The following is a 23,530-nucleotide window of genomic DNA, read 5'->3' on the forward strand; positions in this document are numbered from 1 at the left end:
GAATCTTAACTTTCCCAGGCCCTCTGTACATCATGTTGCAGTAGCATTTAAGCTAAATCAGTAACTTTCAGGAAGAAGGCATGCTTTCTCTACTCCCTTGAAATATTGTATTTCTTACCATGAGCAGGTATTACTTTTATATTGAGAATAAAGTACTGTCTAAACTTATAGTACTATTCAGAGCCCTGGCTTCGGGCAAAAGGCAGAAACTAAATTCTAATATGCTGGCAAAACTATTCCCCTTTTTTAACACATTTGTGACAGTGCTCTAATTTATATGTCTTGCAGCCAGGCAGCTTGAATCACTGGTGGTACAGTACATGCATGACCATCTCATCTATGACTGTACTACTTATACCACCAGTGGTACAGGCACTCAGTGGGACAGACATGAATGTACCACTGGTGGTTCAAGCTATCAGGAACATGTTAAACCCTCATCCTTTGTTTTTTTTGTGTGTGTTTTTTTTTTGATATTCTGCTGCTTGTTGTATCCCAGAGCCTCACTGATTTCAACTCTAGCAATTGGCTGGTTGGCCATGAGCTATTTAAAGTATTTTAATGGCAAGCTCCTTGTTTCTTTTTCCTGATGAGCCACAACCAAATTTCTATAAATCATAACTTGGTGTGCTTATTTTAATTATATTAGGTAAGTTTTCTGTATGTCTTATCTATGTGGAAAAACATTCTGTATGTAGATTTTGTCTCTAGGCTTTCCTTTATATCAGTAAATAGTCATTTAATAGTTTTCAAACTTTGAGATAGAAACAGTATTTTTAGAAGATTGAAGGATATTTCACCTAATTTTATAGCAGGAGTAAGAAATTCAAAGTGATACCTTTACCACTCCTCCAAAATGCTTAGGTTCTACCCCAAATGCTGTGCTGACATAACTACTCTTACATGAGTTGAATGTAGCCTGAGGCCTCCATTTGCCTTTGACAGACTCTTAAGTCAGAATCTGAATCAGACTCTGTCAAACTCCTTAAGGTTTGCCCCCTACAGTCTGTAAAGATAATGATCTGTTTTCATTATTTCATTAATGGCAGTTGATTATCTGCTGGAAGGAATGGACAATTTCGTTTGGAGTGGGTTTAGGGAATGGAAATAAGCCTAGTTTGAAAAACTACCATTTTTATGGCCTTTCCATTTCTACAAGAGGTATGGCAATCTATATATATTCTTGGCTGATGTAGGCCCTTTTGTCTTTCTTTAGAAATTTTTCATGGAACTGTGCTCTCTATATGTCACCATGGATCAGTGATGCCGAGGGGACATGATGTGATATGACCCTGTGACTGTCATTGCTGAGTTTAGTGTTGGAATATTTGTGGAAGTGTTTGTTCATTTATTAATGCCTTCTTTGCTGAACACCTAGAAGAGAATTTATTTCAGTACCAGAAGTAGTTATATTCTTGAGCAACCAGTTTATTTTTACCTTAAGAATTATATAATTTACCATGGATTCCTCTTCTTATGGATGGGTAGAAAACTGGTATTTGAGTGTAGATGGGATATTCATTTCACATCAGACACTTTGTAATCCTTACGTTTTTCTGCCTCACTTTTCCTTTACTTTCAGTTTAATTTCTTCTGCATCACATCATGCAACCTTAATTAAATCTTCTTTTCTTTTTACTGTAAAACTAGAAGCCAGATATGCTGGTGATACACAACTGTAACCTCAGCACTCTGGGAGGCTGAGGCAGGAGGATTGAAAGTTTGAGTTCAAGGGCCAGGGATTTAGCTCAGTGGTTCCACCACCTGCCTTGCAAGCAGAAGGACCTGAGTTCGATCCCGGGTACCAGAAAAAAAAAAAATTGGGGGCCGAAGATTTAGCTCAGTGGTGCAGTGCCTGCCCGGCAAGCACTGGGCCCTGGGTTCGATTCCCAGTACCAAAAAAGAAAAGTGAAAAAAAAAGCCCCTAAAAAAACAAAAAACAAAACCCTTTGGGCTGGGGATTTAGCTCAGTGGTTCTGCTGCCTGCCTGGCAAGCGCAAGGACCCAAGTTCAATCCCCGGTACCAAAAAAAAAAAAAAAAAAAAGTTTGAGTTCAATCTAGGAAATTTCACAATTTAGACCCAGTCTCAAAAATTAAAAACAGGATCTGGGACGTAGATCAGTGCAGAGCCCCTGGGTTCAGTCCCTAGTACTGCATGCATCAGTCAGTCAATCAATCTGTCTAGATAGTAAATGGATATTGATCATTCTAATCATTTGATACTGAATTTTAATATATGATAATTTTAATATATTAATAATTTTGTTATATAAATTTTAATTCATGAAGGAAATGCTATCATCTACATGGAGTTTAACTTGCTCATGTAAACAAAACTCAAAGTTAACTTTTCAGTGGTTTGATTAAAAATGCCGAAGGTCACATTTAGATTTCCGAATTTTTTGTTTTTTTCTTTTAGTATGCAAAAGAAAATATATATATTAATGTATGGAGCCAGTCTGTTGTTCTGATTGAATATTGTAATTTCCTGAAATGGGACTTTTTGGTATCATGGATTAAAAGAATGCTTCCTCAAAAGTTGAAATCTGTTTCCTAATAAAACTCTTTCAGCATTTCAGAATACATTTCTATTTAGGATTTCTTTTTTTTCAATGTGAGATGGAATCTCACTGTGATGCCCAGGCTGGCCTCAATTTCCTGTCTCAGCCTCATGAGTGAGTGGGATTATAAGCATCAGCCACCATGCCTGGCTTCATTCTCTTTTTTTCTTTTGATTTCTATAAGAGTGGCTTAAAATTGTTTCACAAAATATTGTAACCCCAAATCTTTGCTCTTTGCGAAGAAAAAAGAACATACTATCTTAAGTTAGAGTGATTTTTTTTTTTTCTTCTTTTTTTTGGTGGTGATGCTGGGAATTGAACCTAGAGCCTTGTTCAAATGATCTACCACCGAGCTATATCCTCAGCTAGAGTGAGTGTTCTTTGCTTTTGGGGGGGGGGTTAGTTTTTTGAGGCAGGATCTCCCTTATGTAGTTTGGGGGGGACTCAAACTCACTATGTAGCCCAGGCTGGCCTCAAACTCACAGTGATCCTCCTGCCTCAGCCTCCTGAGTGCTAGGATTACAGGTGTGCCACCACACCCTGCTAGAGAGAGCATTCTTAAGTAAATATCTCCTCTACCTCCAACTAAATGTTTTAGCATTTGGAAAATAGCTGTAAATATTTTATGGTAATCTTAAATATGAACTTAAAAGTAATACTGTTTCTCTCTAGAGGTATAACTGCTATAAGCATCACTGGAGTGATACAAGAAAACCTGTCATATTGGAAATAACTCCTGGAGGCTTTGACCAAATTAATCCTGCAACCAACAGAGTACTCTGTTCTTATGACTATAGAAATATTGAAGGCTTTGTAGATCTCTCTGATTATCAAGGAGGATTTTGTATACTTTATGGAGGGTTTAGTAGATTGGTAAGTATTACTTTTTAAAGGATATGATGATTTGAAGAAAAGAGGTTTTAGACTTGATTTTGAAATTTCATGTGAATCCTATGGTATTAAAAGTCTAGGCTTTGGTGTCAAAGGTACCTGAACTGGAACCTATTTGCTGTCTTCCAAAATGAAGAGAGCAGTATGCATATCATGTTATTTGTCTCTGTGTGTGTGTATGTGTGTGTGTGTGTGTGTGTGTGTGTGTGTGTGTGTGTGTGAAGATTAGGTGAACTAATTTATGAAAAATGCTTTACATAGTGGCTTAGTGTTCACTAAATGTTGATTGTAGTTATTGTTTTTCGCTAGGTACGTGTATTAATGTGTTACCTCAAAGTTCCTAAGCTTTTGTAATGTAAAATCTCTTTATTTTTACAAAGAGTGTTCTTGTCAAGCTATTCGTAATATGCAATATGAGTGTTCATCGAAACTTGACATTTGGAATTCATTGCATATTTTTGACTTAGAGTCTCAGTTATAAGTAAATTGTGGAATATAGCAAAAACTACTTAAAATGCCAAGGACTTGCTTTTAATTGGTATTAGAAGCTGAACTTTTGAAATATCCTATTTTCTTAATAAAATTTAAACCCCAGATCTCAAATTTAAACAATGTAGAGTTTCTCTAAATTGACCAAATTGACCTTATTTATAAGATTTCTTTCTCTTGAGAATTTTAATTCTATAGCTGCCTTAGTGGCCTGTGAATACTCCCCTAAGATTTAATATTTTGTGCATAAAATACCCTTCTCTGGACATCAGAGCCAAAGCAAGCCTAGAACTTTTAGGTACATAAGAGGGTAGATTGTAGCCAAAGGAAAATAAATAGAAAGATGAGATTGAGGAGGCAGTAGATAATCTGGTTTAGAAAATTTGTTTTTCAGATGTATAAGTCTGTTTCTACCCTAGCATTCACTTTTTCCTCACTTGATTGATACCATCCAAGTTTCCCTAATCTAGGAACACAGAAATAGATATTCTCTTACCTCTGAGTTTAGAGTTAAAAAATGAAAGCCCAAAGGAAAAACCTAGTTTTTGTTTTTTCCACCCTAAAGCAGCCTAAAGTGTGCTGTCCTGGTGTTATCCAAAGGCTGTCTTTTTCCTGGGCAGGAGAAATTTGCAATGATTAGCTTCTTGGTGGAAAACAAGCCAGATTTCAGAAATGTGGTCTTTCAGGCTCTAACAATAGATTTGTATCACAGTTATTCAACCAAGCCATATCCTCACAGATACTGAGAGACAGCTCTGTATTCTCTTTTAAACTAGCTAAAGTAAGTCAGTTCACTATAAATATGATACCAGAACAGATTCTTTTAACCTTCTGCATCACTGGCAACTGTAATGAGCTGATAGGAATAAAACACATTTTTATACATCATCTGTATAATCCAATGTTTCTCTCCAAGGAGCTATTGGGATTCTGGGCAGAACAGTCTTTCTTATGTGGGGTATTTCTGCTCTGCCTTTTTGCATTTCTAGCCTCCTTGCTAGTATCAGTATGTACCTTATCCTTTGTAAATATAGCTGGAGGTTGTTTTGTAACATCAGTAGGGCACTGACTGGTCAACAGTTAAACATTCTTCAACATAATCTTGTAAGGAAACCCAGTATATAAAACAAATCAGAGCTGCCTTATATAACACCTATCACTTCGCTGGCTTGGCTGGAATTCATTGGGCCACTGTTAGAAATATATATATGAGATAATTTCTGCTCAGTGAGTTGAATGCAAAGCTCCACATCCCAGACTTTATGGTGGTTTCAATTTAGTAGGAGTCTTTCAGTTACAATGCACTGCTTATTTACTTCTAATAACTTCAACTTTTTTTTTTCCACTAGAATGCTAACTTAATCTTTCCTGTGAGTTAAATATAATCACATTTTAGTTGTTTCATAAACATTTGTCTTTATAAATTTCAAAATTTATGCAGCATTTATTTGCATCAGAGCAAAGAGAAGAGATAATCAAAAGCGCAATAGACCATGCCGGCAACTACATAGGTATTTCATTGCGCATCAGGAAAGAACCTTTAGAATTTGAGCAATATTTGAATCTTCGCTTTGGAAAATATAGCACTGATGAATCCATCACATCTTTAGCCGAGTTTGTGGTCCAAAAAATATCACCTAGACATTCGGTAAGACCAATGTATGGAAAATAAGAATCTGTTCATCTCATTTTGACAGCTTCATTAATAAAGTTCTAACATGTCTCAATTTCCTGTGTATTTGAAGGAACCTGTGAAAAGGATTCTAGCACTTACAGAAACATGTCTAGTAGAACGAGATCCAGCAACCTATAATATTGCAACATTGAAACCTTTGGGAGAAGTAAGTTTCAGCACTAGCTTACATGAGATTTCTTCCTATTGATAAGTTTGAATACTTTTCTATTTTAATATTTACTCATTCTTAAAGAATGGAAAATATGCAGAATCTGTATTTAATTCTTAACATACTTCTATTTATTGATTTTAGAACAATAAAGATTGCAAAAGTTACTTTCCAAATACATAGAGTGGAACTTTTTATTTAATAATTGTATGAAAGGCTAAGAGTGCAGTGTTTGCCTAACATGAACAAGACTGGCTTTGATCCCCAGCACCATATAGGGGAAATAAAATGAAAATTTGAATGAGACTATGCAACTCTTAAACTGAGACTAAGCAATTTGTAAACTCTGATATTGTAAACGAGTTACACTCTTATTTTAAATACTGTCTTTGTAAACTAAATGATGTGCAGTTTTTATAATGAAGTACTATAAAACTAAACTTTGTTTTCAAAAGGTATTTGCATTGGTTTGTGACTCAGAAAATCCACAACTTTTTACCATTGAATTTATAAAAGGACAAGTTCGGAAATACTCTTCAACAGAAAGGTATTTGTATTTTTTATTGTTAATTTATCCAACTTTTGAAATCCCAGCCTGTGCAAGACAAAGTGCTTGAGCAGAGAAGAAAGATAAAGATTTGTACTGTAGAACTGTAAAATTATTTATCTTGGGAAGACATTGTTGCATATTTAAAATGACCTTCAGTTTTCAAATTCCTAACGTCAGTAAAAATGGTGATTTGATTTTAAATGAAATGATGAAAATAAAGTATATTTGTATAACTAATGCTCTCAAAGTATTTTAAAATAGCATTATTAAGTTGTTCAGATAACAGCAAGTTCTTTTAATATAAATACACTTTACCAATTTTCTAGAATTATTGATGTTACTCTAACATGGCCATTCTTGTGAAAACCTGTGATCTGTTACAGCTCATAAGCCCCTGTGAGGCCCACACGTATAATTGCTGTTTTACTGTGTATGTCTGTATCTCCCTTTGTGTACTTTGTGAGAGTGGCAGTTCTTACATCCTAGATGGTTCTTTCATACCATTGTATTGAGTTGGACTGAGACTGGTTTTTAAATTTAGTCCACACAGTTCTAGTACATTTTGCCACTGTATACAGTATTATCTTAATTGAGATTTCTCCCTCCCTTTTTCCCTTCATCCTTCCATCTATTCTTCCCTTCTTCTTCCCTCCCTCTTTCCTTCTTTATCTTCCTATAGTACCAAGCAGTAACTTTTTTTTTTTTTTTTTTGGTACCGGGGATCGAACTAAGGACCTTGCGCTTGCGAGGCAGGCACAGTGCCACTGAGCTAAATCCCCGGCCCCAGTAACTTTTTTTTTTTTTTTAAATCTTAGCTTTCTAGGATAAACAAGACTGGAAATTTAAGGAAAAGGTTAGATGTTTTCCTGTTATTTTAAGGAGAGAGAATAGCTTTTAAAAAAAAGAAGTGCAGAAGTATTAGAGGAACGATCTCAGTGCTCAATTTTTCATATCTCACTATTCAGTTTGTCAAGTGTTTTATGAGCAGTATCCTGTTTAATCCAGATGGTAGCCCTAGGAAGAAAGTGCCATTATCCCCTAAAACTGTAATGCTTACATGTGGAAAGTAAAGCAACTTCTCTGAGTTGAGTTAGGAGAAGATTTCTTAGATAAAATACCAAAAACAGTTCAGATTGATTGACTTCATCAGATTGTTAAACTGGAGAACATTAAGAAAAGATAAGCCACCAATAGGGAGAAAGTGTTAAAATATAACCTGATAAAGGACAGTTTTCTAGAATATGTAAAGAACTCTTACAACTCAACACTAAATAACTGGATAGTAAATGGGGAAAAGATTCAAATAGACACCTCTCTAATGAAGATATATGAATGGTAAGTAAAATGGAAAAATCATGAGTTGTTAAGGAAATGAAAATTAAATCTACCGCAAATCCACTAAAATAGTTAACATCAAAAAGACTGCCAGTGCCAATTGTTAGCAAGGAGAAGCTAGAACTCTTATATTTTTGTTGAGAAGAAAACCATTTTAAAAAATACTTTAGCAGTTTCCTAAAAGATTAAACATATACTTACCACATGACCTCTCTAACTCTACGACTAGCTATTTACCCAAGAGAAATGAAAATATATGTCCACAGAAGCACTTGCATGTGAATGTTCAAAATAGTATTTCATACTAGTCAAAACCCAGAAGTAATCCACATATTCAACACTTTATGAATGGGTAGACAAAATTTTGTATGTCTCTACAATAGGCTCCAACTCTTAGTACACGTCACAACTTGGATGAACCTCAAAAGCATGTGATGTAATAACCAAAACACAAAAGACTGCATATTAGATAATTCTGTTTTTATGAAATTTGTTTAAAAAGCAAAACTGTAGAAACAACATATCAGTGGTTACCTGGGACTGAGGAGGTTTTGTTGTTGTTTTGCAAATAGGCACAAGGAAACTTTGTGGTGATGAAAGTGTATCAAAGCTGAATTGTGATGATGATTTTACAACAGTATAAATTTATTAAAATTTGTAGCTGGGTGTGGTGGCATATGCCTAGAATCCCAGAACTTGAGAGGTGAAGACAGGAGGATTGTTGCAAGTTTGAGGCCAGGCTGAACTACACAGTGAGACTCTGTCTCAAAAATACCAAAAAAAGGGATGGGTATTTAGCTCAGTGGCACCATGCCTACCTCACAAGCTCAAGGTCCTGAGTTCAATCCCTGGTTACACCCCCCCCACCAAAAGAAAAGTTACTAAAATTTGTTAAATATTTTAACTGAGTGAATTTTGGGATTTCCATGTTAGGCCCAAGTAAAGCTGGTTATTAAAGATAATATTTAGGGCTGGGGATTTAGCTCAGTGGTTCTCCCTCCTGCCTTGCAGGCGCAAGGATCCGAGTTCGATCCCCACTACCAAAAACAAAAAAACTAATATTTAAACAAGGCCAAAACCAGAAGCATTAAATACAAGGTCACATAGCAGCAAGGTGAGGCAGTAGTATTTGTACAGCAGATTTTGTCTTAAAACTCTGCTTTGTACTTCCTGTTGGACCAGAATACATCCCCAAGCAGGTTACTACTGAAGGGCTTATGCTGCATTCTGAATCACAATTGTCTTTTACTGTCAATCCTGACACCTTTTTACTTCTAACCTTCTTTAGAGATTCCTTGTTAGCAAGTTTGCTGGATGGAGTAAGAGCCTCTGGTAATAGAGATGTTTGTGTAAAAATGACACCAACCCAAAAAGGCCAACGATGGGGGTTACTCAGCATGCCTGTGGATGAAGAAGTAGAGAGCCTTCATCTCAGATTCTTAGCTACTCCTCCAAGTAAGTATTAATTTTAATGTCATATTTCCATCCATCTACTTGATAACAGTTTAAGAAATGCAAGCCTCTAAATCTTCTTTTTGAACCTTCAAATCTTATAGATGGCAACTTTGCAGATGCTGTATTCCGGTTCAATGCTAATATTTCATACAGTGGAGTTCTTCATGCAGTGACACAGGATGTAAGATAAATTGTATCATGATTTGTTCATTGTTACTAACTTTTGGTACAGACATTTTTCTGAAAAATTCTTCCTTCACCCAGGGTCTCTTCTCAGAAAACAAAGAGAAACTGATCAATAACGCTATAACAGCATTATTGTCCCAAGAGGGGGATGTTGTTTCTTCAAATGCAGAACTTGAGAGTCAGTTCCAGGCTGTGAGGAGGCTTGTAGCTTCCAAAGCTGGTTTTCTGGCCTTTACTCAGCTTCCAAAGTAAGTTATTTTTTGAATTTAGTTTCTCTTAGAGATTTTCTTTTAATAGCACAACATTTATTGGTACATTTTAGGCATACATAATAATACTCATCATAGGGAATTTGCACCTCTGAGTGTACATGCCGCCCCTTTTTTCCCATGACCTGCCCCCTCCTCAACCCCCCTCCCCTCCCTTTGAACAGAAGCTTTGTTTCCATTTTTTCTATTTTCACTTTTTTTCTTTTCCCTTCCTTTCTGTCTCCCCCCTCCCTTGTTCTTCTTCCCATTTGAACATTTTCTTCCCCTTTCTCAATATTTGTTACACATTTTAGTCCTTATTTTCACTTTTGACTTCTCACACCGGAGAAACAATACGGTATTTAAACGTGTGTCTGATTTATTTCACTTAAGAACATGGTCTCAAGGTCCATCCATTTAGCTATAAATGTCTAAAGCTCATCCTTCTTTATGGCAGAGTAGTACTCCATTGTGTAAAAAACCCATCTTCTTTATCCATTTGATGGTTGATGGGTATTTGGGCTGTTGCCAAGATTTAGCTATTGCAGTCTATGCCACTTGAAAACATGGGTGTGCATATACCATTGTGGTATGATGCTTTTAATTCTTTCTGGAAAATACCAAGAAGAGGAATAGCTGAATCAAATGGAACCTCTAGTTTTAGTTTTTTGAGGACTCTCCACACTGATTTCCACAGTGGTTGCACCAGTCTACGCTCCCACCAGCAGTGGAGAAGGGTTCCTTTTTCCCCACAACCCCGCCAACATTTGTTATTGGTTGGTTTCTTGATAATAGCTATTCTTTCTGGAGTGAGATGGAATCTCAGCATTGTTTTAATTTGCACTTCACAAATGATTAGTGATGTTGAACATTTTTTCATATATTTATTTGCCATTTCTACTTCATCTGAGAAGTCTCTTTTCAGATGCCCATTTTTGGATTGGGTCTTTAAATTTGGGGGGGGTATCTGATTTTTTTTGAATTCTTTATATATTCTAGATAATAGTCCTTTGTCTCTTAGACATTTTAAACAACTCAAAAATAGAAAATAATGAATATGTTATTTCTTTATGTCTGACTAACCCTGATACCTTTTATATAGTGATTTGGTAGTTTTTCTTCATGAAAAAGAAAGATGAAATGAAAAAGGAAGGTGAGCAGTTCTGATGAGGGCTATTAGTCTCTACTCACTTCACTAGTAATATCGCTGACTCTTTGTCTTATAGTTTCGGTTAACCTTAAAAAAATGATTCTGTAAATGTGGATCAAAATAATTACTGCCATTCTTCAGTGGAAAATTAAGATAGCCTATTTTAGTAACACATATTCTGTTATTGCTATTATGTGGTGGTTTTTTATTCCAAAAGGTTTCGGGAACGTCTAGGAGTGAAGGTAGTAAAAGCACTCAAGAGGAGCAACAATGGAGTAATCCATGCAGCAGTTGATATGCTTTGTGCCCTTATGTGTGTGAGTAGTAATTTTCTTAAGGAAATGATTTTCTTAAATTGACTGGAGGTTTTAGTTTCCAAACACCATGATTTTCATTTTAATAATGAAGTCTATGTATTTCCCAGACTGCTCTCATAGCCATTTGTTCAGAAAATGTTTAGCACATCTTATATACCAGACAGTGTTCTGTGTGCTAAAAATATGAAAATATTAAGACACAGTGGCTTCCTTCCTTCAAATTGCTGACAATCTAGTAAGGTAGGCATATTGTATATAATAGAAAGTAGTAGTGCCATGGGATTACTAAAAAATAGCCCTGAATTTTTGTTTGGTTGTGCAAGTATGATGAAGTACTCTGTCTTTCTAGAAGCTACTATATTTGTTCTGAATCTTAAAGGATGGGCAGGTATCCTTCAGTTCTGGAAAAGCTTTATTATAACAGAAAATAGTATACATAAAGACATGCTTAAGAAGCAACAAATAAATAAATAGTCTGCATGGGGTGGTAATTGTGGCAGCTAGAGATGTACCCAGAGACACTCCTTAAAAAACCTTCTAATTAGAGGAGCTAGAGTGTTATCTTTAGTAAGGAAAAACTTAGTGAAAGATATTTCAGCAAGGGAGTAGAACAAGATCAGAACTGACTTGCCGAAAGCCCACTGTGTGGTATGTAGATAATAGAGTAGAGGTGAACTTGGAAGCAGGTAGATCAAATTATGTTAGAAATGAGTGCTAAGATGATGTCAGTGACGGGCTAGAGAGGGGACATATTCAGCAGCTATTTGAATTGGTGATGTCTGTGTGGAAGGAAGGATAGTTGTTTAGTATATCTTTGTAGTTGCTGATTTATGTTTCACGTGAACCATCTGGAATATTTCCTTGTATGAAATATTTTAGGTAAGCTTAGTGGTATATAACAAATCACTTGTATAGAACCTTGTATTTGTCCCCAAAAGTGAATTAAAGTTTATCTATTTATTATCTTTACCACAAATAATTTCATTAAAGAATTGAGATAACTAGAACACATTGAGTCCTTATCACATATTAGGTATTGGCTATGAATTTTACATGGATCATCTTGTTTAAGCTTCGTCATAGTCCTATGAGATAATTACTGTTAATCCTGTTTTACAGCTGAGGCAAATGAGACTCTGAAAGATAAAGTAACTTAATGTTGCCTATAGTCTCCCAATTAGAGTCAGTATGAAATTAGGATCTGAACTGCTTCTAACCATAATGTTGGAATGCTTTTGTACCCAGTTAACCCAGCAGTCAAAAGATAATCACCTTAAGATAAAGCAGTATGTTACTAATTTTAATACTTGATTTTAAATGTTAACTTTTGTCATCTGAAATTTAAATTCAAGAAGGTAGGGGTATTTGCCTTTTAATAAGGAAGTGTGTGGCTTTTGAAAGAATATCTTGTATGATAATATAACCAGTTACTTGTCAGCCAGATTATCCATAAAATCTGATAAAACTCAAGAGAAACCATCAATTCTGACTGCTTGTCTTATCACGAGTTTCTTTTTGGCTTTATACTTTTAAAGCCTATGGTTTTTATTCTTTCAGTGTATAATGAATATGCTTTATAAATGATTTTTTGTAATGCCAACACATGACACTGCTTGTGAATTACTATTTTTAATCAATAGCCCATGCATGATGACTATGACTTAAGACAAGAACAGCTAAACAAAGCTTCTCTTCTCTCTTCAAAGAAGTTTCTGGAAAACTTACTGGAGAAATTTAATTCCCATGTGGTAAGTTGTAATTAAACCTGTTTTCATGATTATTAACATTATTGAAAGATATTCTAGAAATGCACATGAACTTTTTGTATTGCTAACGATAAAATGATAAAATACTTTGTGATAAACTACTTCATTTCAGTACTGTATCCATTGATCTGAGAATGATATGTTGTAAAGCTGTTAAATTTCTACAGTGATATTCCAGGTTTTTTATTCTTCTCTTTAAAAATGTCATTGTGAAATAAACTGTTCTTTAAAAATTTTTACTGTAACTGACTACCAGTCCCTGAGTCATTGGTAACTGTTTTGGAGATGAACATTCTAAAACATCTATAAGAACATGAAGAAATTGCCAGAGTTTTCAAGTATCGGTAAAAGGGTGTTTTTTTTTCTTATTTAAGTATACATCTTATTTAGTATACACATTTGAGGAATCTCAGTTATTCTCAAGAAGTTTGGCTGAATTTTAATTATATTTCTTTGAGGGTTATTGACAGTGGACTTGTTGCCACATTAGCAAAGGAAATATTACTTTAGAATCATCAAAATTTGAGCCTCATATTGAGAAATGAAAGTCAGTGTTTATGTCCGACATAGAGAATAAGGGAAAGGAACACGTTACTGGTGTGCTTTAACTAAAGTTCCCTATCTCTGAGTCCTAAGGCAGCATGTTGCTTGTTTCAGGATCATGGGACTGGTGCCCTAGTTATTAGTTCACTCTTGGACTTCCTTACCTTCGCCCTCTGTGCTCCATACAGTGAGACAACTGAAGGGCAGCAGTTCGATATGCTCTTAGAGATGGTAGCCTCCAATGGAAGAACTCTCTTTAAACTCTTTCAGGTAAAACTTTGTGCTTTTCTTATTTGATAACAATCTAAGAGAACCACTTTTTGGGTCAGATTATGTTTTTGTTTTTTGCATGCTGGTCATCAACGCCTGTGCCTCGCCTTCTGCACGCCGGGTGAATGCTCTCCCACTGACCTACCCCTATTTGGGTCAGCTTGTTTTTAAAATATTATGTATATGCTTCCATTATAATGACACATGCAAGTATTGTGGCATTAAGATATTTTAGCTCCCAGGTTTCTTGGTGTTTGATGTAGAGCCCTGTTGATGGAGATTGACCGCTGTTTTGACTACCTTGCTGATCTTTCCCATCCTAAATGTAGTGAAAAACTCGTTTTCCTATAGTAGGCCCAAAATTCCCTTTTTCTTTACAGATTTCTGAATAAGATGAGATTTAGCTGGGCCATTAATGGAAAATGTGTTATTCCGTGTAATACTATAGGGCTTATTGTGTAAATGTATTTGTCTGTAAATTTTTATATTTTTGTTATTTTACTACAAACAGTATGTATCATTCTAAAAATAATAATTACTTATGTGTCACCTGTATCCTACTAATATAAACTCTGTTTGCAAATCTGTATCTGTAAAGCTGTACTATAAGATTACCTAAAATATTTAACCACACTCTGATCTGGCTTTGAGATATATCCTTTCCTGTGACCCATCATCTTGCATAAAATGGTATTTCTCCTTAAGAGCAAAAGGTAAATGTGTTGGAAAAAAGTCTGTTTTATTCACTGATACTTTTTCTCCTTTATTTTATAGCATCCTTCCATGGCAATTATAAAGGGAGCTGGATTGGTTATGAAGGCTATAATAGAGGTGAGAGAACAATTTTGAAATTTTAAAGTTTCTTGAATGTTGATTGTTTTAATTGCCTTTCATTCTTTTATGGGAAACATGCAATTCTTTAAGTAATTTAAATCTTAAGAAATTTTATAACTACAGAAATATTCCTTAATAATAAATAAGAGTTGGGCCAGGGATTTAGCTCAGTGGTTTTGCTGCCTGCTATGTAAGCGCAAGGACCCGAGTTCGATCTCCAGTACCAAAAAAAAAAAAAAAAAATCAACAAATAAGAGTTTTTATTAAGTATAGAGCAAATAAATTTGTTCATGACTTGTTTTACTTTAAAATTAAGTTAGCATTTTTTTCTCTTATTCTTTCATTGAGAGATGATGAAAGCATTGAAATCTTAAGCTACTGAATTACATATAAAAATATTAATGTAGTTCATAGCAATGTGGTATCAAATAATAATGGGAAGAAAAAGTTCCTTATGTTAAAGTACATTTGTAATCGAGCTTTATATTAGATCATGAAGGTACTTTTTCTTGTAGTTTGTTTTGGCTTTTTAAAAGATAAGATCATGATTATGAATATTAACTGCATACTGCCCCCCCATTTGTAATGACATCACATCTGAGTGGCTTTTTAATTCTTTTGTTGTTATAGTAGCAATTTAGATAAAATTTAAATGTTTACCCCAACCAACTCAGCTTTTGTGGTACATCAGATATAGGTCACAACAAAATAACAAGCAGTTAGTATACCCTAAAGTATCCCTTAAACAAAAAGATACAGGTATTGAAATGGTTGGACCATCAAAGATTTTTTTGTTGCTTTGTTCTTTTTTGGGTTTTTTTTTTTTGAGGGGGAGTTGTTTTCGGTTTGTTTTTTTTTTGGTACAGGGGATCGAATTCAGGACCTTGCGCTTGTGAGGCAGGCACAGCACCACTGAGCTAAATCCCTGGCTGTTCTGATTTTTGTCTTTGGATTTTTTGTTTTGTTTTGTTTTTGGGGGGTTTTGTGGGGGTTTTTTGGTGTTTTTAGTGCACATAAACTACCAAATGCTCATTTTTACCCTCTAGCTAATGGGTTCTATGCTCAGTTTTAACTTCCAAAATTAAGCAGCACATCTTTGACTTTTATATAGCTTATGGTAGCCAAGGACAGTTAGGACTGTCGAGTCAAATAAAAGTGTACTCCTGACCTTGGTATACCAATATGTTACCCTTCCTATAATATTTGCCATTTATTCATTATGTACACAAATATGTATCATCAGGTATAACTTGGCTTCAGGTACAAACCACATGTTAGATTCATACCTAGTAATTAGAGCTAATATCTGCAAAAAGACTTTATACAGTATGTAAGTACTGGAAAGTATTTTATTTTGCCTGATTCTAAAAGCTGTATGTGCTCTTTGAAGAAAAATTTTTATGTACAGAAAAAACAAATAATAAATCACATAAAATTATACCAACCAGAGTGGTGAATTTCACCTCAGACTTGTATGCTGTTCAAAGATACATATGTAAAGATACACACTATATAGATAATACATACTCTTTTGATATAAATTGTATTTATACCTTATACTTTTTTCACTAGTGTATCTTTTTCTTTTCAGCAGTTTCTTAAATATCACATTGCTTAATTTGTAATTCTTTAATCACTTTTGATTGTCTTATTTATAAGAAAAAATCAGAATGAAAAGAACCACCCCAAATGTCCCATAATCTTAAAAAACAAAAAAAGAATTTTTTTCACCATGAAAATGAGTATGTAGCAACTATAGCAAGCCAGATTTGTAAATGCCTTCTGTAGGAATTGCTGATTTCCCTGAGTCACCTTTTTCCTTTGTTGGCTGTTATAGAACCAAGGAATGAACCTAATTTACTATTAAATTTAGTAAAGCATCATTCATAAGGAAAATTCATGTGGAAACTTTTGAACCTCATTCCAAAAGCAAATACTACCTTAAAAATTACCTGTACTACTACCCCACTATTATTTTTGGATAATTAGAAGTTGCATTTTAAATTTTTTATTCTATACTGGATGACTGTTTTGTTTAAAAATGTAAAATTAGTTTTTTAAAGCTGGAATAGCTTTGTTTTAGATTGCTGCTTTAGGGATCATCTTACCCTTTTTCCAAAGGAAGGTGACAAAGAAATTGCTACAAAAATGCAGGAGCTTGCGCTAAGTGAAGGTGCCTTACCTCGACACTTGCATACTGCGATGTTTACAATAAGTTCAGATCAAAGGATGCTTACAAATAGGTAGGTTATTGAATTTAATTTGCTGTAAATTAACTGCTATTTAGATATTACATAAATTTAGATATTTATGGATTTACATATTACATAAAACAAACTGAATAGATGTTTGGATTACACAAATGTTTCATTTTCTTTTGATCCACCTTGTTTTTTTCTTTTCCTTGTAAAAGGATTGTGCTGCCATGATGATGATTCCTGCCTGTACATAATTTGGGGTGGGGAACAGGTACTGTTCCTTGTTTAATCCCACTGTTTTATCAGGTTCAGCCAGTCATGGGACTGGAACATAGAAAAGAGTACCTACCCATGTCCAAGCCTTTTCTTTTGTTTCCTGTGACTATCTTGTATGCATATAACTCCATGTGGGAACCTTTAATTTTTAAATACCTTTGGTCACTTAGCTACTTATAAAAGAAAACCTGAAATACATTTTCAATATCAACTAGGCTTATCCTAAATCTTTTATAAAAACAATTTGAAAACCAATTTCCCTCTTGGTAAATTGTCATCTTTCTTACAGTAATTATTCAAATGTATGGAAACATTAGTATCCCTTTACTCCAACCTATATGAATTCTGGTTTTGACTTTTGTGTTTCCTGATATGTGACTGTTTGAGCTATCATAAGCATACCATATTGTAGTCTTACTAAAAACAATGAGTATCATAAATATATTGAGTCATAATTTTTACTTTTGAAAAGTAGCATAAACTGCTGATTTATATTCACTTTCTGTTAGTATTATAAATTTCTATTCTTTGTCACATACTGCCTTGCCAATAGTTTTTATACTAGTGTAAGATGCTGCTTGGTTCCCTCATTATGTTATTCACAAAAGTAGTTTTCTCTCTTGGTTGAGAGGACAGAAACATGAGGAAGATTGTTTCCTTCATACTGTGTAAGCAGTACTAGATCCCATCTCTCATTAAAATAGAGACTGCTATCTTATTCTATTAAACCTGTGTGCTGCTAGATGTTTGCTTGATATGGTCCTCTTTATCATAATCAGTTAAATTCCCTACTGTGATTAATTAATGTGCTTAATGAAAACATTTTAATTTGAAGAAAACAATGTACAGTCTGGGTTTTGCTACTAAGTATTATTTTGGGAATATATGTGTAAATCTGTAGATAGTTGTTCAGTTATTTCCCTTAGGACTACTCTGACATTAAATGTTCAAAGTTCACCAAAGTCTAGAACAGTCAGTGGTAACATAGGGTTCCTGCTGCTGAAGAGCTTTCAGTATAGGAGGCAGTATTGTCAGGGGATTAACATTAGTAACTAACTCACAGATTCAGAATGGATCTTAGACTTTCACATTAAACCAAAAATATGTTTATAGCTTTTAAGTGGAATGAGCAGGATAATTTGCTGTAAGGGCTTTTAGGTTTTGTCTATACTCTAAAACTGAAAATATTTTTATCTCTGACCTCGTCAAGAAAGGTTTTCTTAGAACATATAATTGTTGACTTTTGCTTGTGTTCAGAATTTCACATAATGCCAGAATATTATTGTTGTACGAATTAATTGTATCACCAAATCCAGTTGTTTTTATAACATTTTTGCTTTCTTTAAATGGATAAGAAAAAAATCTACTTGTTCTAATCCACTGAAAATTAGTGTAGCTATCAGAAAAGCTCTTCAGTTTGGAGAAAATTTCAAAATATTAGTATTTGAAATATCTCAAAACTTCTCCACATTAAAATACAAATATTTAGTAATTTTTAACATCAGAATTTTTTTTACTGTAGCCATATTTCTTATTTGATATTTTGTTCTTAAAAATTCCTTTCTGTTCTAGCTGAGATAAAGCAGCAAACCTTTCTCAACGTCTGCTTTTTTCAGACAGCTAAGTAGACATTTAGTGGGTCTCTGGACAGCTGATAATGCAACTGCAACAAACTTGTTGAAACGCATTTTGGTAAGTTAATTGAGAAACTGCCAAGAGTTTGTATTCTTATGTAATAAAATTTAATCATGTTATTTGTACTATTAAAGACACTTTTTGTTTGGTTGTAATTAGAAAGATATTTATGGAAAGATTAACATAAGATAAATGTTAGCCTGAATGGCCAAAATTTCTTTTTTTCAGTTGTTTTGAAAATGGATTTTTTGTTTGGTTTTTTTAGCCACCAGGCTTGTTGGCGTACTTGGACAGCTCAGATCCAGTTCCTGAGAAGGATGCTGATCGGATGCATGTTAGAGATAACTTGAAAATAGCAATGGTAAATATGATTGTCCTAAGTGGGTTTTCAGGATTAAGAGTGCTATTATAGACTCTTCTCTAAAAAACTGAAAATTTTAGAAATAAATTGAGAACTCACTGAATTGAGTAATAATACTTTATTATTATTATTATTATTACTATTAATATTAATATTTTGGTGGTACTGGATCACACTGAGCTACATCCCTATCTCTTTTTAAAATTTTTTATTTTGAGACAGGGTCTTGGTAAGTTGCCTGGGTATGGCTCAAAATTGTGATCTTCAGCCTGTCTCCCAGAGTGCTGGATTTACAGGCTTGTACCACTGGGTCTGGTTTATTAATAGTTTCTTTGAAGTAAAGTTCACATCCCATAAAGGTTACCTGTTTTAAGTGTGCAGTTCATTAATCTGTAGTATTTTTAGAGCTGTGCAGCTATTACCACAGTCTAATTTTATAAGTATTGGTGGTTTATGCGCCAACTCTGTTGGCGCATTCAGGAGTGAATTTATTTTAAATTTCAGATGTGTAATGTATTTTACGTATAACCTGATGTTGTTGGTAGAAGCAAATATTGAGTTATATATTATTAGAGCTGGTCTGTTTCTGAGAAAATCACTTAAATACCTTTCATGACATACTCATAATTATTTCATATATGTATTCTTTTTCTGTCATTCTTCTGTCTGGATCCATTTCCCAGTTGTACCTTGCAACCCCTCAGAAAAAAGTTACCTCAAAACCTAAGTAAAATAATTAATGTTTCTAACAAATTTTATTGTAGAAATTTTCACTTTGTTATCTGAACCCTAAGATTCCATATTTATTTTACCTTTTGAAATAGATAATGTGACTCAGCTATATATAGTTGTCGAATAACTTTGTAAATAGGTATGTGATGGATTTCAACATTATTTTACAGGACCAGTATGGAAAATTTAATAAAGTTCCAGAGTGGCAAAGACTAGCTGGGAAAGCTGCTAAAGAAGTTGAAAAATTTGCGAAGGAAAAAGTGGACCTTGTGTTGATGCACTGGAGGGATAGGATGGGCATTGCTCAAAAAGAGGTAACAATAAAATCTGCCTCCAAACTTCTAGCATTTCTCTGACTTTATTCTGACTGTAGTTGCTGCTCTTCACAGAGATGATGTTGAGCTATTTCTGACTGAATGCCTGAAGCTTAAAAGTGAATCTCACCTAATTCTGATGCATAATTTTACATTTTTCCTACTTCATAGTTTTAGGAATTAATCATTAGGATTTTAGTTAGATATTTAATATAGAATTACTGTTAAATTTTCTTCCTTCCAGTTTTCATATTTTTCTTATGTATGAAATTCCTCCTTCTGGATTTTGTTTTGTACTTATAAAAATAAGATGCCCTTTTTGTTTAGTTTTTTTTCATTTTTTACTCAGAATTAGATGAATGTTTTAGAGATGAGTCACATGTTTTGAAATTTATTTTGTGATTTAAATTTTGCAGTATTAGTCCCTCAAATTGCATTCTGCTCTAAAATGATTTAGTCTCATTTTTCATTGTGTAGTGTGTGCTACAGAACTTAATTCAGTAGTGCATTGTCTTCCATCTGAAATGTTTTGTGGAGTAGTTGAAAATGGAAGCAGTTGGACATGGTAGCTTAATGCTACTTTGTGTAAGTGATATATGCAATATAAGGAATCAGTAAACAGGCTCCCAAGTGACTAGAATAAAGAGAATACTGAACTCTGAGCTGGTTAACCAACACCTGAGCCTGGTTCCATCACTTACTAACCCAAATTACAGGTTTTCAGAGCTTATTTTCTAAAATCAGAGTAACAGTACCACCCTTCTCTAATAATGTTGCTTTGATATACAAGCAAGATAATAATAAAAGCACTGTACACCTATTCGGTCATGATTATATTGCTATAACATTTGAACAACTGAAGAATCTGTAGATATGGTATAAATGATTTTTACAGTTATTAAAACATAAGCCTCTAGGGCCAGGGATTTAGCTCAGTGGTTTTGCCGCCTGCCTCACAAGCGCAAGGACTTGAGTTCGATCCCCAGTACCAAAAAACAAAACAAAACAAAAACATAAGCCTCTAGATTGAAGTAATTAAAACTTTTCTATAGTAGCAATTGCTTCAAGCTATTGAATATAATTGTCATACTGCAAGTAAATTTTAGCATCAGGTTTCATATGTAACATTCATCGAGCATAAGCTTAAACATAAAGCCACTTAACCAGAAACAGGGATATCTGCTATTTTTCTTTTTAGTTTTTGTGGTGCTGGGGATTGAACCCAGGGCTTTGTGCATGCTAGGCAGGTGCCCTACCGCTGAGCCCAGTCCCTATTCCAGCATATCTGTTATTTATAGATAAGTCAGAGAAAAAAATAATTATTTTTAATACAAAAATGTTATATTGGCATGTTGGTACTGTTTGCAAATGGACTATTACCTAAAATTTTGAGCAAATAATGGTGGTGAATATGCTGGTCAAGAAGCTTCTTGGAACTATCAGTTGATTTTCTTTTGAGTAACTATCTTTAAATTGTTTGGGAAACCGTGAGTAATTTTTGTGACTACTCATACAAACACTAACATCAGAATATGGAATGATTATGTGCTTTAATCTGAAAACTACCCATTGTCAAGATTAACTGTCTAGTCTTGGAGTGAGCTGCATTTCTAATGTGATCAGAATGTTTATAAAGTCAGTTCCATTTGTAGCAGATCTGTGTTGGATTAATGGTAGTTTTTTTTTTTATTTGGTTAGTTTGATATGACACCCTGTGTCTCTAATTTTGTGTGCTTAGTTTATGGATAGTTGTTTTCTTTCTGTATGGCATTTCTTTTATCATTACTCTAGACTGCTAGCCTTTTGTCCTGAAGGCAAAAAAACTGAAGGAAGTAGTTCTTGATAAGTTTTAAGGAAAGATTTGTTATGAAAACCAAACTTTGAATTATTTGTATAGATCCTCGGTACCAAAGGAAAACCAAAAAAAGATAGATCTGAATTATTTGTATAGTTTATTCAAGTCATCTTGCATTAATTTTTGTGATAGTACACAATTAAAATTTGTAGAAAATATTTCCTATTATAACCAATAGGTTTTATATTTCAAATAGCATTTTCTTTTTCAAATTTACTACTCATTTTATCTACATTCTTTGTAATCTAGTCTGTTTTCTTGCTTTATTCATACAATTTGCCCCTTAATGGCTTTTCTGTTTTAATCTATACTACTTTATGCTTTTTTTTCTGTCTTATTGAGGATTAAAATTCTCATGTCTGAAATACCTACAGTTCCACTTGGAGCAGAGATTCTTTACCCCTAGTACATGTATGGACTCCAAGGAATCTTTGAAATCTCCAATTGGAAACCTTGCATATGTGCCTATCTCTAGAAGAGGGGCCATAGCTGTGTTGAATTCTGAAAGGGTTTATGAGTGCCTGGAAATTCGGATCTTGGGTTTAGAGAAGCAAGTGGGCCTTTTTCTGTCTTAAAAGATAACATATATGTGTGCGTGCGTGTGTGTGTGTGTGTGTGTGTGTGTGTGTATACTTTATCCCTGGCCCAGCCAGATAACTTATATTGATAACATTTTTATGGAATTTGTGCAATAGATGTAGCTCAGCTAACTTAGGCTCATACTCTTCTTATTTTCTTTAAAAATTTTTCATTTTTTCCTTTTTACAATTAAATTCAGGACAGAAACAATATGGTGAGTTTTAAGTCCCTGCTACATGTGTGAAATGTGTTAAATTGGCATGTGGAGTCATCTTTGATATTCTGTTTTAAAAAGTCTCACTTCACATGTGTCTGAATGTAAATGCTTTTTCTCTATTAGCTATTTCAATTTTAACTGCTCCTCTTGGCTTTAGTAGCAGTCAACTTATAATCTCTTGCATTTATTGTTTTTTCGTGTATTTGTATTAACTGCATGTAAATGTTTGAAACCAGTTACTGTTTTTGACTGTTACAAATTTTACTATTGATCATTATAACTTTAGGCAATGTGGAAAATATTTGATCAACACTGTAGAAATGTGCTGGCAAACAATTGTGATATAATTTAATATCATTTATATTTTGTGGATTTTTTTTCATTAGTGTTTTTGTCAAAATTTGATGGAAGTAATCTTTCTCATCACTCTATAATATAAAGTGGTGATCTTCTGAGTCTCTTTGTTGGCTTCAGGTTGAGCACTAGTTAGTTTTTGGTTTTTTTTTTTCCAGAACATAAATCAAAAGCCAGTAGTTCTTCGAAAGAGAAGACAAAGAATAAAAATTGAAGCAAATTGGGATCTCTTCTATTATAGGTAAGCTTTAGACCTCTTTTCAGACAGACTAAGTTGATACTTCCATTAGAGGAATCATGACATGTTTTCCTTCTCCAGGAACAGTTCTTTATGCCACAGGTTTTTTTGGGGGGGTGGGTAGGTACCAGGGATCGAACTCAGGACCTTGTGCTTGCCAGGCAGGCACGGTGACACTGAGGTACATCCCTGCCCCACCACAGATATTTTTGTGCTGTCAAGTATAAGTTATATAACTCTTAAGACTAGTTTAATTAATTATGCTTCCAAGCTGTGTATAGTGGTGCACGCCTGCAATCTTAGCACTGAGGAGGCGGAGTCAGGAGGATTG

General features: G+C 34.2%; 1 protein-coding gene across 2 annotated transcripts in view; it reads left to right on the forward strand.

Moving 5' to 3' along the window:
* Nucleotides 1-23,530, forward strand: part of Dnajc13 (DnaJ heat shock protein family (Hsp40) member C13) — a 147,936-nt gene that overhangs the window by 53,034 nt on the left and 71,372 nt on the right. For both annotated transcript variants that reach the window (XR_015440811.1, XM_087186154.1), the window contains exons 6-21: nucleotides 3,235-3,435; nucleotides 5,384-5,590; nucleotides 5,688-5,783; nucleotides 6,242-6,333; nucleotides 8,960-9,126; nucleotides 9,228-9,307; nucleotides 9,391-9,560; nucleotides 10,928-11,027; nucleotides 12,668-12,775; nucleotides 13,451-13,606; nucleotides 14,381-14,437; nucleotides 16,562-16,683; nucleotides 18,531-18,606; nucleotides 18,815-18,910; nucleotides 19,813-19,956; nucleotides 23,120-23,202. Coding sequence is in view for 1 of the 2 variants with exons in the window: in XM_087186154.1 (XP_087042280.1) it covers nucleotides 3,235-3,435; nucleotides 5,384-5,590; nucleotides 5,688-5,783; nucleotides 6,242-6,333; nucleotides 8,960-9,126; nucleotides 9,228-9,307; nucleotides 9,391-9,560; nucleotides 10,928-11,027; nucleotides 12,668-12,775; nucleotides 13,451-13,606; nucleotides 14,381-14,437; nucleotides 16,562-16,683; nucleotides 18,531-18,606; nucleotides 18,815-18,910; nucleotides 19,813-19,956; nucleotides 23,120-23,202 (1,955 nt within the window). In the remaining variant the exon portion in view is untranslated. The remainder of the gene's footprint in view (nucleotides 1-3,234; nucleotides 3,436-5,383; nucleotides 5,591-5,687; nucleotides 5,784-6,241; nucleotides 6,334-8,959; nucleotides 9,127-9,227; nucleotides 9,308-9,390; nucleotides 9,561-10,927; nucleotides 11,028-12,667; nucleotides 12,776-13,450; nucleotides 13,607-14,380; nucleotides 14,438-16,561; nucleotides 16,684-18,530; nucleotides 18,607-18,814; nucleotides 18,911-19,812; nucleotides 19,957-23,119; nucleotides 23,203-23,530) is intronic.

This window comes from Heterocephalus glaber, unplaced genomic scaffold (assembly GCF_053883595.1).
Source record: "Heterocephalus glaber isolate CG9 unplaced genomic scaffold, H.glaber_assembly_v1.0 deba00001504, whole genome shotgun sequence".
Classification (NCBI taxonomy): Eukaryota; Metazoa; Chordata; class Mammalia; order Rodentia; family Bathyergidae; genus Heterocephalus; species Heterocephalus glaber.